Raw genomic sequence first — 15,117 nt, 5'->3', positions numbered from 1 at the left:
TGTAGCTCGGCATGTTAATGTGGAAGTTCCTGATGTCACAGGACATGTAACTCGGCATGTTGGTGTGGAAGTTCCTGATGTCACAGGACATGGTAAAAAGTTGGTTGAAATCGTAAATTAAATGCCAAAACATGGAAAATTTTAAATCAAAAAATTCAACTGTTCAGTTCAGATTTGCTTAATATTTGCACTGCATAGACTTTTGGGACTTACAGCCAACCCCACATGGAAACTGAAAGTTTGTATTGCCTCAAAAAAGTGTCTCTGGGCATGCGACAGGTAAACACAATAAGGATAAAGGATTGAAAGTGTCTTTAACCACAAATTTACTAATTCTATTCACTAAAAGATATTGGGGATACCTGTTTTTTTTCTAGAACAATGTTGTTTTTGTCTTGCTTTATGGACGCATTTCTAAATATCAAATATGTTACATTATTTATTAAACCAGCTTGAAAACCAACTTTAATATCAATTCATCCCAATAATTCATAGATACAGTAGTATTTAACATTTATATTGAAATTAGATCGTTATTTAAACCAGCATAAAAACTCATAATATTTTATTAATAGCTAAATACAGTTTTATTCAAATTATCATAGATCGTTATTTAAACCAGCATAAAAATGTATAATATTTTATATAAATGGCTAAATGCAATAGTATATATATGTTAAAATTATCAAAGATCCTTATTTTACCCAGCATAAAACCCAGCTTATTTATGATCAGTTTCTTAATACAAGATATTTGTATTATCTGGTATAGTTTACCTTAGAAATTGTTTGTATATATAGAACAATTGTTCTTTTATTTGTATATTTTACACTTGTTAACGAATGCACCTTTTTGTGCAGGAATTTGTTTGTATATAATTAAGGCTTCAATAGTTCACTTTAAAATTCTCTAAAACTTTCTTGAAGATAAATTATGTAAGAATTAGAAGAAGAGCTAAACGATCGAAAAAAGGTAATAAAAAATGAATATATTGAAAATTTCAGTCAAATTACTTTATTCTGTGTGAAGTTAAGAGTGTTTAAAGTTTTAACAAGATGTAGCGTAGATTGTTTATTATCGTGGCAACAGTACTTGAACAATCCAGACTATGTCTCGATTATTTTTTTTATTGTAAAGTCGTAAAGGGCGGCTGTTTTATAATCTACTTAAAATAGAAAATGAAATGAAATGAAATGGGGTTTAATGTCCTATTGTTATTTAAAAATGGAGCCATCCAAGTTGATTATAGGCTTGTCATGTTGATAAATGTTTAAATAATAATTTCAGTAACATCTGAAGCCAGAAAAAAGGCCTGCAATAAACGGGTTTACATTCATAATAAACAATCATTTTAGGCCTTTCTAGCTACTTAATTCATTTTAGCCGTAGGGAATTGTTTTAATTGAAAATGTCACTACCTCATTGATGTGGGTCAAAAATTAAATGGTTTATTTCACTGGATTTTATTTGTTCAGTTTGTTAGATGATAATCTGTCTTTGTTAAATCTTTTTAAAAACACTTTAAAGATATAGACCTTATCCCATCACTAATTGAAAGAACGGAGAACGCTAGATCAAAGATGGTCTAGCACAAATGATGTCATATGTGGGTAAGGATTATGGTAAGGGTTAGTGCTAGTCTTGTTTACATCTCGAGAAATTGACGAAATCGGCAGCCGTAACCCACCTATGACATCACATGTGATAGACCATCTCCGATTTAGTGTTGTCCCTTTACTAACTAAAAGAACGGAGAATGCTAGATCAAAGATGGTCTAGCACAAATGACGTCATATGTGGGTAAGGGTTAGCCCTATTTACATCTCAAGAACTTGACGAAATCTGCAGCCCTAATTAACTCACAATCCACATCATATGTGCTAACTAGACTATCTCCGATCAAGTGTTCTTCTGAAAGATAAACACAATTGAATATTTTATTTGGACCTATATTAAAGAGGTTTAGTTCCGTCCCAGTAGCTCCGGTCATTTTCTCTGGTTGTCATTCGACAGGTGTTTAATCCCTTGCAAACTACAGGATTATGAAAGTCGGATCTCCAAGAGAAATATCAATTTGGCATCATTTTCAGACGCTATAAAATGGAAATAGTCAAAGCAAACCAGCCCCACCTATAATCTTGGTGGGTTCTCTTTTTAATTTTAATCGATGTCGAAGCTGGATTGATATTTAGATTTTAATTTTACATTGAAACCAGTAAACACCTATACAGAGGTTCGACATATTCTATTCTACCCTCACCCCCACTTTTGTTTTAATGTCTTTTATTTGGTCAATTAGGTGTCATATTTTTATGTTGTTAGAAATATAAATTTATGTTTTATCGGACTATCAGCTAAATACATTAGCTGTAAGCAATACTATGTCAGTGTATGCAGGACATTATGTTTTTTTACAGAATGATGTGATGCAGAAAATAAAACTTTGTTTCACCATTTTGTTATCTTTTTCATTCTTTGATTATTTTCAGTTTCCAAAAGTTGAAACCTTTTTTTAAAAGAGAGAGAGGGGGGAAAGAGAGAGAGAGAAATGGGGCTTAGCATCCATTCCACACAAAATCGGTCATTTTATTTCAATAATTCGCTTGCACGTAGGAGTCTTTAGCAGTGGGAGGAAACCAGAGGACCTGGAGAAAATGCTCAAGGATGAACAGACAAAAACTTTTTTTAAAGATCAACTAATGAATAATATGTATACTGGTGATTTTTGATATTACAGATCAGGTTTTAAAGCCCACTTGGCATAAACTAGGTCACTTCAGGACTTAACATTGTTCAATTTTATTTCAATAATTCATTTGTGCATCAGGTTCGTTAGTAGTGGAGGACCCGGAGAATACGTACGAGATATGTGGACAGACAACCCTACTCCCTTGTCACATGCAAACAAGCAGGGAATCGAATGACTCGACTCAATGACGGACCTTATGATCTTAAGCATTATAAACAATTTGGCAACCCCCCCCCCCCCCCGCCCCGCACAATCCAACCCCCAACAGCTCTCTGACTAATTACCCTTGAATATGTAGCATATCACTAATTTTGGGTTGATAGAACTAACACCAAGTCCTTTCATTATTGTAATAAAACAAGCATGGAAATAATTTCATAGTGCCTGACATTTTGTCAGGTACATCTAAAACCATTATTTCCAGGCCTGTTGGTAACATTTCAAGTTCAGCATAATTAGGGAGCCAAACTGGATCTCTAACAAGGTCTCAGGGATTGCTTGCAGTGTTTGCAGAGAAAGTTCCTCGGGATTTCCTGGCGCAGTATCCCCTTGTCAGCGATGCAGGACCGAGGTTCTGGCCAGAACAATGCCTAGTCGTTAGGATATAGAATGAAATATTGACATCCTGTTGTGACGTGGACATACAACAACCCCTAGTTAAAGCCGTTAACTCAGCCCATGGAGAGAAATAGGAAAATATACCCCATTTCATTTCATTCATTAATATAATTAATAAGTGCCGATCCAGCAGGGATACATTCGTTTCTGAATGGTTGAAGACAGTATAAAACATAAACAATTTAATATGAAATAAGTCAGAGAATAAGAATAAATCAACATAATAACACATCTGCATACATCTTTGTGATATTGACAATACAATACAAGTATAGGCCTACACAATGATTAAATAATGTCAACACTAAAGTGCACTATTCCAAATTATTTAATGTCCTGAACATACTGATTTGTACTGATCATGAATGAAAAAAAATGAAACTCGTGAGATTTTGGAATTGCAGTAATTAATAATGTAAATATTGTTCTTTGATAAAATACTGAATCACACTAGGATTTGTTTAGTTAAATTTACATTTGGAGAAGTCCATTTCTGGGTGCTGACTCATAAACTTGCTCATGACATCTTGTTTTTTTTGATCATCTGAAGTAGGTAATCCCATTTCTTTCTGTCTCTGATCAAACATCATTTTTTCCACCATACCTCGTGTTTCACCATCTAAATCTGATAACTTGGAATTTTCTGGCTGGACTTTCTTCGTATTAATCTCTGGATCTGTTTTAACAACTCTACTCCACCATTCCATCTGATTTACCTTTTCAATATTAATGAGTAAATCTTTTTTATCTTGTATAACCCATGTTGATTCATCTATTTTAATACTATTATAACATTCGCCATCTATTATAGGTGGATGACCTTTTAATCCTACTTTTAAATGCTTTTTAGAAAATTCTACTATCACATCTTTTGCTTTCACTGGAAATTTGACTTTAAATGGAACCTTGATCTCAACTTCTCCCAGTGTTTGCGTCCAGGAATAATTTGGTAAATCAGCTCCATTTCCAGAATTTGGTTTTATTTTTCCTTTGTCGTCTTCATCCTCTTTTTCTGTTTCGTCTTCATCCTCTTTTTCTGTCTTGTCATCATTATTATCTGTATTCATGTTTTCTGTGTTATTTGTAGCAGCTTCTTTTTCCCTATCTATTTCTTTTTGTAATTTCTCTGCTTCTTCATCTGTCAATTCTGTAACTTTAGATTCTGATACTTCATTTCTTTCTTTTTCTTCAGCAGCTTTTTTCTTGGCTATTCTTTCTTTTCTCTTTCTATCTTCTGCTTCTCTTTCAGCTTTTAATTTCCTCTGACTTTCCAAAGCCTGTTTTTCATACTTTCTAAATTTCTCCATTATCATAGCTTCAGCTGATTGTTCACCGGCTCCAGTGTAAAAATCTGTTTTTCTGGCCAGAAAGTTGAAGATCACATCTAATAGCTCTTGAACACCCTTTTCACACTGAGTTGCCATGCCAAGCAGCATGCCATCGAACCTATCTTCAGCCATTATTACACTTTTTCAGCAAATTATTGACTCCAAACTTTAGTCTGTAATTTATTTCAACGGTAGTATTTCCAACACACGTTTTTGTCATGCAGAATATATCTATAACCCAAAGCAAAAATCGTTTTGTGTAGTTGTGTGCGTCAAAAAAACATGTTTAGAATGTTCTATTAATCAGACCGGAAGCTAGTTAACTCGCCCATACACAAACTCAGACATAGTTAAGTCGTCCACAACTATTGGTTGACTCGTCTGCCTGGTATTGGATAATTGGTTATAAATGTCTTCAAATAACTAATACTTGACTCGTACATACATGTTAATTTTATACAATATATCACCAGTTTTAATCTTCAGTTGTTTTTGTTTTATAAATTAGAAAACGAGATTGATTGGCCGATCATGGCGTATTAAAAATAAAGTGGCCACGCCACCCTTGTTTTGTAAACATTGGGATAACTCTAAAATAAAATACAGGATTAGCTCCCTTGACAGCTTCGATCATCCAATGAACAAGGCGTATAAAAATATATTCCTGCTGACCGCGGCTATCGTACCCATAACAACATTAATTTGTTGAAAGATGGAGGACAAAGACAAACGGGATTCTCCACCGAAAATGGATCCGACTGGTAAGCATACTTTTGAATGTACTTTACACGTTCTTCATAAATTCGTGTAGTCTGTGTTTTGTTGCATTAGAATTATTTACAGTGGCGTTATCCTTAGTCCTAGTCCCTAACTTGTTTTTGCGGTTGTGATCGCTCGTGGCAAGCCCAGCACAGAGTCTGAGGCTGAGTGACAGTGTTACTTTGTTAGTGTTACTGTCAGTGAGTGAGTGTTTAACATTTCTTTAATTTAGCCTCATAATAAAGCTGTTTCGTTCTTAGTTTATTCGTACCTCAGATTGATTCGTACCTTTTCCTACACGTTGTTGAAAAAAAGTTAAAGTTAATAAAGGTGAAACATGACGATTTAATAATAATATCCAACTGCTACATAAATATGTGGCGCCTCTATTGATTCTATCATCCGCCCTCGATTACATGTTGAGAACTTAGCCGCTATACTTCGGGTGCAGGCAGTTTCGTACCTTTTCCTACACGTTGTTGAAATATAAAGGTGAAACATGACGATTTAATATTATCCAACTGCAAGTGCAACACAAATTTTATGAAAATGGCTGCAACACAGACTTTTATACATTTTTAAGTATGTTTTTGAAATAAATTAAAAATAAGTTGAAATAAACATATAGGAAAATAAATGATTGGACGATTGACCAAAAAAACAACAAACACTGCTACCTGCCTTTTGCTGTTTTTAATCTGGTGTTGATTACTGAACCCATTCTGTCGAGCGAGTTGTGATTCTTGACGATAATTGATTGGCGAAGGTTAAAGCGGTTAAAAAGCGATTGAAAAATATTTAATCTGGTATTGATTATAGAGCCCATTCTGCTGGGTGAGTTGCGATTATTGACAATGAGTTGTGATTATTGACAATAATTGAAATTAGTGAAGGTACAAAACGGCTCATGTGCATGTAAAAGTTCTCCTGTTCTCTTGAAATTAACCAAGGTACGAAACGGCTCATAATGAACTAAGTACGAAACAGCCGGGTAACGAAACAGCCAGGTTACGAAACAGCTGACATCCTTTTAGATAGATGGATATGCGATATGAATCATGATATTAATATAGATACAAAACTTGTAGATTTTAGGGCCCAATAGTTCGATTCTACAGTACAGTGTCATTTTTGGCATGATACTGAGTGATAGACTGTTGAATTTCAATGAGGACAGATTGCCATTTTACCAAAGGAAATCAACACTTTTACTTCAGAACAAAATCAAACGTCTAGTTTTTTTTATTAAGGAAAAGATTATCATAGATATCACTTTCACCATGACATGAAAATATTAATTTTAGGCCAATCAGATCAAATTATTATCCATAGTTTTTGTTCTGTGGCCATTTTTGAAATCTATATGATGATATTTTGCTGACATTTCTCAGCAAGTATCAAACTGATCATCATAATACAATATTCAAAATAACCCTTTGATAAATCTCTGAGTACTTTGAAATTATCTTTTCCTAATTTCTGACCATTTTTTTATTAATTGAGTAAAGAATTAGTTGATCTTTGTTTTAGAGAGAATTTAATACAATAGAAATATTAAAGTTATTTTGATTAGATGTGCTTACTTTAGAAAGAATTACAGGAAGAATTATCGTTTGTGGTACCAGTACCACACTTGGATATTTTTTACTTTTATTTTCATCCAGAGATTAATTTTTTAACCCCTAAGGCAATCTGGTTAAAACACAGATCCTATTTCGTTTCGTTTTTATAGTTCAAAATTTTGTTTTACTTGTCTTTACTACACTTGGATCTGGAAGAGTTGTTATTTAACTCGTGTTCTGAATGGTGTCAGGGATAAGCCAATGAAACGGTCTGTTACGGCGAGCTTTAGGCATGTTTTGCACGGAACTGTGGGTAATCCACTAGTAACATCAATGCTGATTGGTTAATCAAATGTCTGACATCATAGGGTCATAAGTCAGTCTTTTGACCCCCGACGTGACCTATCGCTATAACTGGTCAGATCTTCATGTAGTGTAGGCCATCGAAAATATAAAAAAACGAAACGAAATATAGATCTGTATTATAATCAGATTTGCCCCTAAGGCTTCCATTTTCAATTTTTCGGAGCAAATTCCATCATAATACTAAATCAGAAAATTGTCATTGAAATTTGTAAACATATTTTGATTAAAAAAACCAACTGATTTCAATTTTCTAAGAATATTTTGAGAAATTCTTCCTGTATTCTGCTTACTTGATTTTAACAATGGTTCGCTATCTGGTACTAATAATACTGATAACAATAATTAGTTCTATTAACAATCTAGCCAATCAAGAAACCAGTGCTGGTCAATCAGACCCTCCTAATAAGGAGAGGAAGTCTAAAAATTTAGGTGAAGCTGCTCAACATTTAAAAGAAGAAGCGTTAAGACGGTACAAGATCAGACAAGAAGAGGAACAGAAGAAGGAGGCTATAAAAGCCGAGATGGACGAGAGTAAAGAAGCTGGAGAAAGTGTCGGGAAGGACACTGAACAAGAAAATATAGCATCTAAAACTGAGTTAAACAAAGATTCAGCAGAAACCATCAAAGATGACGAAACAAATATTAACCCTATTAATGGACAAACTGACAGTCCCCTTGTTGACCAATCTACTAAACTTGATTCTGTAGATAGTCTGACCATAGTTAAAGGTATTAATAATTGACTCTGTGTCCGAGTTGACTTCTAACTCAGCTAACATCTTTTTCCAGCACTAAATAACCATAACAATCTTTATTCTTTGTTTTCTTTCTATCGCGAATTAATACTTAATAATCATTCCTCTCATTTTTATTACTTTTATTGAAATGCATAATGTGATCTATATTCTGTAATGATTTTTAAAATTAGTATGTCTTGACACCAAAATTGCATGAAATGGATGATTTTTGATGCATTTAAAGCATAGTGTGTCATGTAGAAAGGAATTGACAATGCTAGATAATAGTTAGTGTCATGTAGCATACTGATGGCATTGGCATCTATCATCAGTGAAAAGGGGGTTTAACGTCCTACTGTTTTGCTCCAACTGGGCTAATGAAGACGAGCATCCACCATACACTGTGCTATGAGGGGAATTGTGCCCAGACAGCAGCACTACAGCCTACTCTTATATCGAATTCCAACTGTCAAGGGATCTTTTACGTGCACGCCAATGTGTACACTGGACCTCGGTTTTTTTTCGTAACATCCAAACAATTAGACAATCATCCATGCCAGGCCTTCCTACACCACTGACATGGCAAACCATGCTAGAAAACCTTGAGAATTTTTCTCTATCAACATCGAGAGTGAACCCAAGACCTCGACTGGTTAGCAATACAAATGGTTGACAAAAAAAATTGTAATTTGTAAATCAATAAATTTAATGGTATTTAATGGACCTTGCTAAATATCTAATAACGCTTAATACATGTATCTCAAACTTTATATAATTCTATATTTTGTATTACAGATTCTACATGTACTTATCTCCCTTTCCTATTTGTATATCGTAATTAAGACTTGCCGTAAGCTTATTTAATCTTACCTGTAAATTTAAATGTTTATTTATAGATGCATACAGGTGGTTGACGATTTTAGAATCTGTTTAATGTACCAAAAACTTTATATATAATAATAATGTTGGATGAGTTAGATGTATTTAGATTATTTTAGATGAGAATAATGTTGGATGATTTACATATATTTGAGTTATTTTATGTTTTGATAGCACTTTTAACATGAATTCCCACAGTTGATACTGACAGTAAACCTGGTTTTAACTTGATTTGTAAAACACAATTCACTTGTTGTTTTTCTGCACTGATGATATTCCATTCTTTTTTGTATTTTTGTCGAAGAAATCAGGGGACTATTAAAATGGGTCTGTCTGTTTGTCTGTCTGCCCATCACACTTTTTGGGACACAATAACTCTCCTTCTAATTGAGCTAGAATGCCTTGATGGAGTTCAAAGATGAACATTTTCTGCTTAGGCTAAGCAGTGATAAGCAATTTGATTGGTTGAGACTTTGGAACATAACAACTCTGTTTTTAACTGAGATAGAATATTTAAACTTGATATAGATGTTCATTAGGTGAATGTCTTGTTAACATTTCCCGCTAAAGCTAAGCAGACTTAAGCAATTTCATTGCTTTGGGACAAGATAACTTTGATTCAATCTGATAGAGAGTGATGAAACTTAGTGTATTGTATAGTTAATAATCAGTTTGATTGCTTGATACTTTTGAAAAAAAATAAATGTGCTATTAATTAATATGTGTCATCTATTTCTTTTGGGATTTAGTTTAAATAGAACAATATTTACCTCAAAAAGCATGAAGTTGTGCATTTAATAGTGTTAGATTCACAATCACATATATTAGTTAAAGCCTTCACATTGCTATTTTTAAACTGTGAGCATTTGAGCTTTTGATTAAAATGTATGTTTTATTTGAGAATTATCGTCATCTGCACACTTAACCATAAGAAAAGAAATTAGCTTATGTTTGTCATAAATTCGCCTAATTCTGTAGAGGATAAGACATACTAGCTTTTATTTCCATCCAATTATGTTAAATTCATCAAGTTTTTTTTTATTTTCTTTTAACCAGATGTTGAGGATGTAAAAACTGAAGATGAGAAAACAGAACTTTCAGAACAAACTCCAGTAGAACCTGCTACAATTGTTGAAGAAGCTGTTGATGTTCCACTAACAGACATTCCTTCAGGAGATCAAGATTCCTCAAAACCTGAGATGGAAAATGTTTTGCCTGCAGCTGAAGCTTCTGAACCTAATGCTGAAGAAGAACCCCAAAACTCAGAAACTGCTGACCCCAAAACCAAACTAGATGAAAGTTCTCAGCCTACACAAGATTCAGATGACACACAAGTACAGGGGAACATGCAGGAACCAAATGTAACTCAAGATTTAGATAAAACAGCTGAAGAACAGTCTGAAACGACAGAGAAACCATCAACTTCTGAGGAGCAGGAGAAATCTGAACAAGAAAAACTCTCACCTGAGGAACTGCAACAAGAAGGAGGAGCAAACATTGAACCTTCAACTGATACAGCTCAACAAGAAAACCCAATTGATACACCAGTTGATAAACCCACATCTGTTGCTGATGAACAACCAGAAACAGTGGAGAAGTCTCCAGCAGATGCTGTTGAAGAGAAGCCTTCATCTAACACTGAGAATGAAGAAACAAAAGAGGACAAACCAGCTGATACACCAGTTGATAAACCCACATCTGTTGCTGATGAACAACAAGAAACAGTGGAGAAGTCTCCAGCAGATGCTGTTGAAGAGAAGCCTTCATCTAACACTGAGAATGAAGAAACAAAAGAGGACAAACCAGCTGATGCTAGTCAAGAAAAAGAAACATCAGAAAATCTTGCAACTGGTGCTGATGAACAGAAAGACGACACTAAACCTGCTTCGGAGGCAGAAAAAGCAGAATCTGAACAAGCAACTGATGAACAACCTGCTCAAGTTGAACAATCAACAGACAAGGTTGTTACAGATGAACAGGGACAAGAGGATAAAGAAAATGAAAAGACAGCCAACGGTGAAGAAGGTGATGAAGAAAAAGAATTGGTTGAAGGTGAAGAAGGTGATGAAGAAAAAGAATTGGTTGAAGGTGAAACTGGTGATGAAGATGGTGCAGGTTGGTTGGGTTTTTGTTTTTTTAAGAATAATTTCCTTTTCTTTAAAAATCTACTATTATTATTAAATTATGGTCATTTCATGTTTACACTTGTTTCTGTTGATCTACTTTGTCTCTTAGACAAATAGTCAAAATAGCCTCGCTGCCTTTATTCATAAAGGTTTTTTCATACTATGATTTTCCTTTTGTACGGTCCCATATTTCACATGGATTCAAGTACATGAAATGCCTTAAATGTTGTGGTTTATATCGTTAAGTATTTCTCTACAGACACAGTTATCCAGTCACTTAAATAGTGTGAAAACTTTGGACTTATGAGGCCTGTCTAACATGGAAACTGAAAGTTTTTTGTTTTGGAATTAACCAGTTTTATTCATACAAATATATCAGGGACTACTCTTGAAATATAGAACTGATGATGTTGATAAATCATTACCTCGTTTCACTCTGATGATCTGATGTGAAAATTAAAGTACTATACAGAATAAGCTTAGACATATTTATGAATATTTATATTTTGTTTTTCAGCAAAGGAAGTTGAAGAAGTTCTGATACCAGATGACTTTTTTTATAATTTAGAAGATCATATTTCTGGAGCAGAAGTCACTGATGATTCAGGCTTACCGCAGGATTTACTATCATTAAAGTATCTTTTTACAATTAATGTTTCACTTGACTTGAATTGTTATTTTTCTTCAGATGGACCAACCCTTCAGGATCAGTTCTGCCCTTATTACGCGTTGATGTTACACGTGTCATTGGATATCTTCATGATTCACAGATTCCTGGTATATGACATCATGCCTCAGAATTGGTAATTCTATCAGCACCTGGAGTAGGTCTCCCACTCAGACTTGATGCATATGACTCCACAAGAGGGCTGGGGCAGTAGTCAAAGAACTCTTGACTGCACTTAAAGCCACTGATTGTCTTTGGTATCTTTATAAGGTATCCAAAATGTGCTGATTTGTTTATATTATCTTCCTGAGCATCTTCAATAGAAGGCTTGATCTCGCTTTTACTACGTACATCTTATCAAGGCCTTCACGTCATACCCTGCATATTTCAGCACTAACTTTGATTGGGTATTCACCCAGCTTGTGAGCCTATCAGATTCCTCGATCATCGCGAATACTAAGTCCCACGCTTTCAAGCTAAAATGTCTACCTGTGATAATCGAGTCCCAAAGTTCAAGGTTCGTTCAATGTCAAAGTTTCCATGGATGTTGCTATGTCACAACCTCAGACTGGACGCTACTGTTCACGTGTCTGTAGATAACGTAGCTATAAGTTAGGGAATTGTAAAGTAATCTAGCGACGTCCAGGGGTTGTAAAACTTGCAGTCGTTGTATCAGGTACATGTCTCAGGGGTGTGCCATTTCATCAGATCTTCGTAAATTTACCGAATAGAATTGAACCATTTTTTGAAGTGATATTCAACTTTCACAATCTATAGTAGTTAGCACAGAATTCAAATACCCTTAAGGACGATGATCGATTTTATAATAAAAGATGTTTAAAGAAAAGTTAAATTATGTTATTCCTTATCTAATGTTATAGACATTCATTTGGTTATGATTGTAAGAAACGATGTAATTTACATATGTTAGATGAGTATACGTTGTTATTTATTGCTGGTAATCTGGTTCAACTTATGAATATACAAACTAAAGAATTGACATATATTCGTAGTACCAGCGGAGGTGGTATTGGAGCTATTGCTGTAAGTTTTTATTCTTGTTTATAAATATGTTTGTATTCTGTCTGAATAATCACAGAATTAAAAACAATATCCAATATTTGACTGGTTTACATGATAACTTGATGCAACATACTGATTTTTCTGTGATAATTTTGCAAACACAGTTACATTGGACTCTGTCACTTCCGACATCTGAATATTACGGCATTCTGTGAAATCCGTCATTATTTTCATGTCCCGATTTATTTCTTTATGACTTCAACCCCCCAAAAATTGTGAATATTCTGAATTACGACATCAATCTGCGGTCCAGTCACACGATTTGCGTTCAATTAACATTGGATAAACTGGCCTTCAATCAGTGGGTGTTAACAGACAAGCAATCACCAATCAATTATCTGTGCGCGGTACACGTCTCTGTTAATTACCTTGATAATTTTATAATCTCTGGTAAGAGAGCGATTGGCATTTGATTTGAGTTTTTCAAGTCAATTCATAATGTGTGATCGCCCTGCAAAGTGTGCCCGTGCGGATGTGACATTATAGCAGATTTTGAGAAAGCTTCACGACCTACGCAGAAGGAATTAGCCGTTCAGTATTCAATTGGCTATACTATAGTATACAGCATTTTAAAGCGAAAGGATGAATTCAAACAAAAGTTTGCAGATAACTTTAACAGCTGTAAGAAACAATTTTATGTTTTTTTGTTGACAGGTTCACCCAAGTCGGAAATATTTTGCTGTTGGTGAAAAGGGTACAGCACCTAACATAAACATCTTTGAATTTCCTTCTCTCAAATTGATTCGAATCTTACGAGGAGGAACAGAAGGATTATATGCATCTTTGACTTATAGGTAAGCAGTAAGCACCATCTTTGACTTACAGGTAAGCAGTAAGCACCATCTTGGATCACAGTGGGTATGGAGCTGACTCATTAACCTGGAATACCAGGTTTAATCCTATTAGCGGAGATAAGTTCATCTGATTTCTTCTGGTCATTGGAGCAGAAAGAATGATTAGTTGTTGGAATCGGACAATAAACAGAGGTCCACACATGTATTCCTTGGCGTGACAATTGGGATTTGATGTTGGCGTATGTAATCTTTATATTTATATTCGCCCAGATAGTGCCCAAGAAACTAACTATAGCCAACATCAGTGTTTATATCAGATTTTTGAGGCCTACTTTACAGTAGGAGATCCACAATTCAAATAAAACTTTTTTAATGGAGTACTATTTATTTCCATCTATCTTCCTCATTATCTTGCTATTATTGTTTTCAGTCCTGACGGAGAGCTTCTTGCTTCACAAGGTGGAGAACCTGATTTCATGTTAACTGTGTGGAACTGGAAACAAGAAAAGATCATGCTTCGTACGAAAGCGTTTTCTCAAGAAGTATTCCGAGTATCATTCTCGTCTGAACTAGAAGGACAACTGACAACGGCTGGTACAGGACACATCAAGTATGATCATTTTTATAACCTTATTCATCTGCCATTGGTTACATACATGCTTTAAAATCTCTTATCATAATTTTAAAAAGATAAATGATCCATGGGAAACCTTGTTCACTGAAGAAGAATCAGAATTGCCCCATTCTGCGCTTTGTATCTTCAGGTCTGTCATTCAGTTAACTAGTGTGGATTTCAGTTCCCTGATTGTATGTGACATGGTGTAGGGTCACCTGTCCAACCTCGTGGGTTTTCTCTGGGTCCTCTGGTTTCCTCCCACTGCATAAGACCCATACTAGCAAGCGAATTATTGAAATAAAATTGACCCATATGTTAGTCCCGTTATGACCCAGTTTGTGTCAAGTTGATGTTAAACCCCATCTCTCTCTCTCTCTCTTTCTCTCTCTCTCTCTCTCTCTCTCTCTCTCTTAATATTCTTTATTTGGATTTGAACCCTGACAATGAACATATCACTTTTTAGTATGAGAGTGGTTTGTTTAACCTGACAATGGCCATGCCTGTTCTTGATATTAAAACGTTGGATGTTTATATCTGTCAAACAGTCTTCATCTAACACAAGTGATAGAACTTGAAAAATAGTCAGATGACAAGTTTCTTGATGAAGAGATGAAATTTTCTTCCCTACAACTTGAAATATTTCGGTATTATGCCAAAGGTTTATCATTAAAAAGTCAGTCTTTCTTTTAACATACATTATGCAAGAGCTAAATCTGACAATTGCAGGTCTTTCTTTAGGTCTAAAATGTTATCTAAATTATTAATTAGACATTAATTAACTTATCCAGACCATAATCAAGTTCTTGGTGCCATCGCTAGCCTGCGATATTTAC

At 34.6% G+C, this 15,117-nt stretch overlaps 2 protein-coding genes across 2 annotated transcripts in view; one reads left to right on the top strand and one right to left on the bottom strand.

The window, feature by feature from the left end:
- Nucleotides 1–3,534: 3,534 nt before the first annotated feature.
- LOC126829948 (nuclear migration protein nudC) lies at nucleotides 3,535–5,181 on the bottom strand. Its single transcript, XM_050560147.2, has one exon. It carries the CDS (start codon nucleotides 4,825–4,827, stop codon nucleotides 3,829–3,831), a length of 999 nt encoding a protein of 332 aa, XP_050416104.2. The 5' UTR covers nucleotides 4,828–5,181; the 3' UTR covers nucleotides 3,535–3,828.
- A 188-nt stretch (nucleotides 5,182–5,369) lies between these two features.
- Nucleotides 5,370–15,117, top strand: part of LOC126829949 (cilia- and flagella-associated protein 44) — a 35,575-nt gene continuing 25,827 nt past the window's right edge. Inside the window, exons 1-6 of the mRNA XM_056102732.1 lie at nucleotides 5,370–5,456; nucleotides 10,055–11,113; nucleotides 11,642–11,759; nucleotides 12,673–12,835; nucleotides 13,529–13,668; nucleotides 14,099–14,278. Coding sequence (XP_055958707.1) covers nucleotides 5,408–5,456; nucleotides 10,055–11,113; nucleotides 11,642–11,759; nucleotides 12,673–12,835; nucleotides 13,529–13,668; nucleotides 14,099–14,278 — 1,709 coding nt within the window. The 5' untranslated portion in view covers nucleotides 5,370–5,407. The remainder of the gene's footprint in view (nucleotides 5,457–10,054; nucleotides 11,114–11,641; nucleotides 11,760–12,672; nucleotides 12,836–13,528; nucleotides 13,669–14,098; nucleotides 14,279–15,117) is intronic.

Source organism: Patella vulgata, chromosome 8, assembly GCF_932274485.2.
Source record: "Patella vulgata chromosome 8, xgPatVulg1.2, whole genome shotgun sequence".
Taxonomy (NCBI): domain Eukaryota; kingdom Metazoa; phylum Mollusca; class Gastropoda; family Patellidae; genus Patella; species Patella vulgata.
Note: the sequence above shows the minus strand (reverse complement) of the source record. Positions and strands in the feature narration are given on the sequence as shown.

Coding starts and splice junctions, on each gene's coding strand:
- LOC126829948 (XM_050560147.2), bottom strand. CDS start 4,827: ATGGCTGAAGATAGGTTCGATGGCATGCTGCTTGGCATGGCAACTCAG.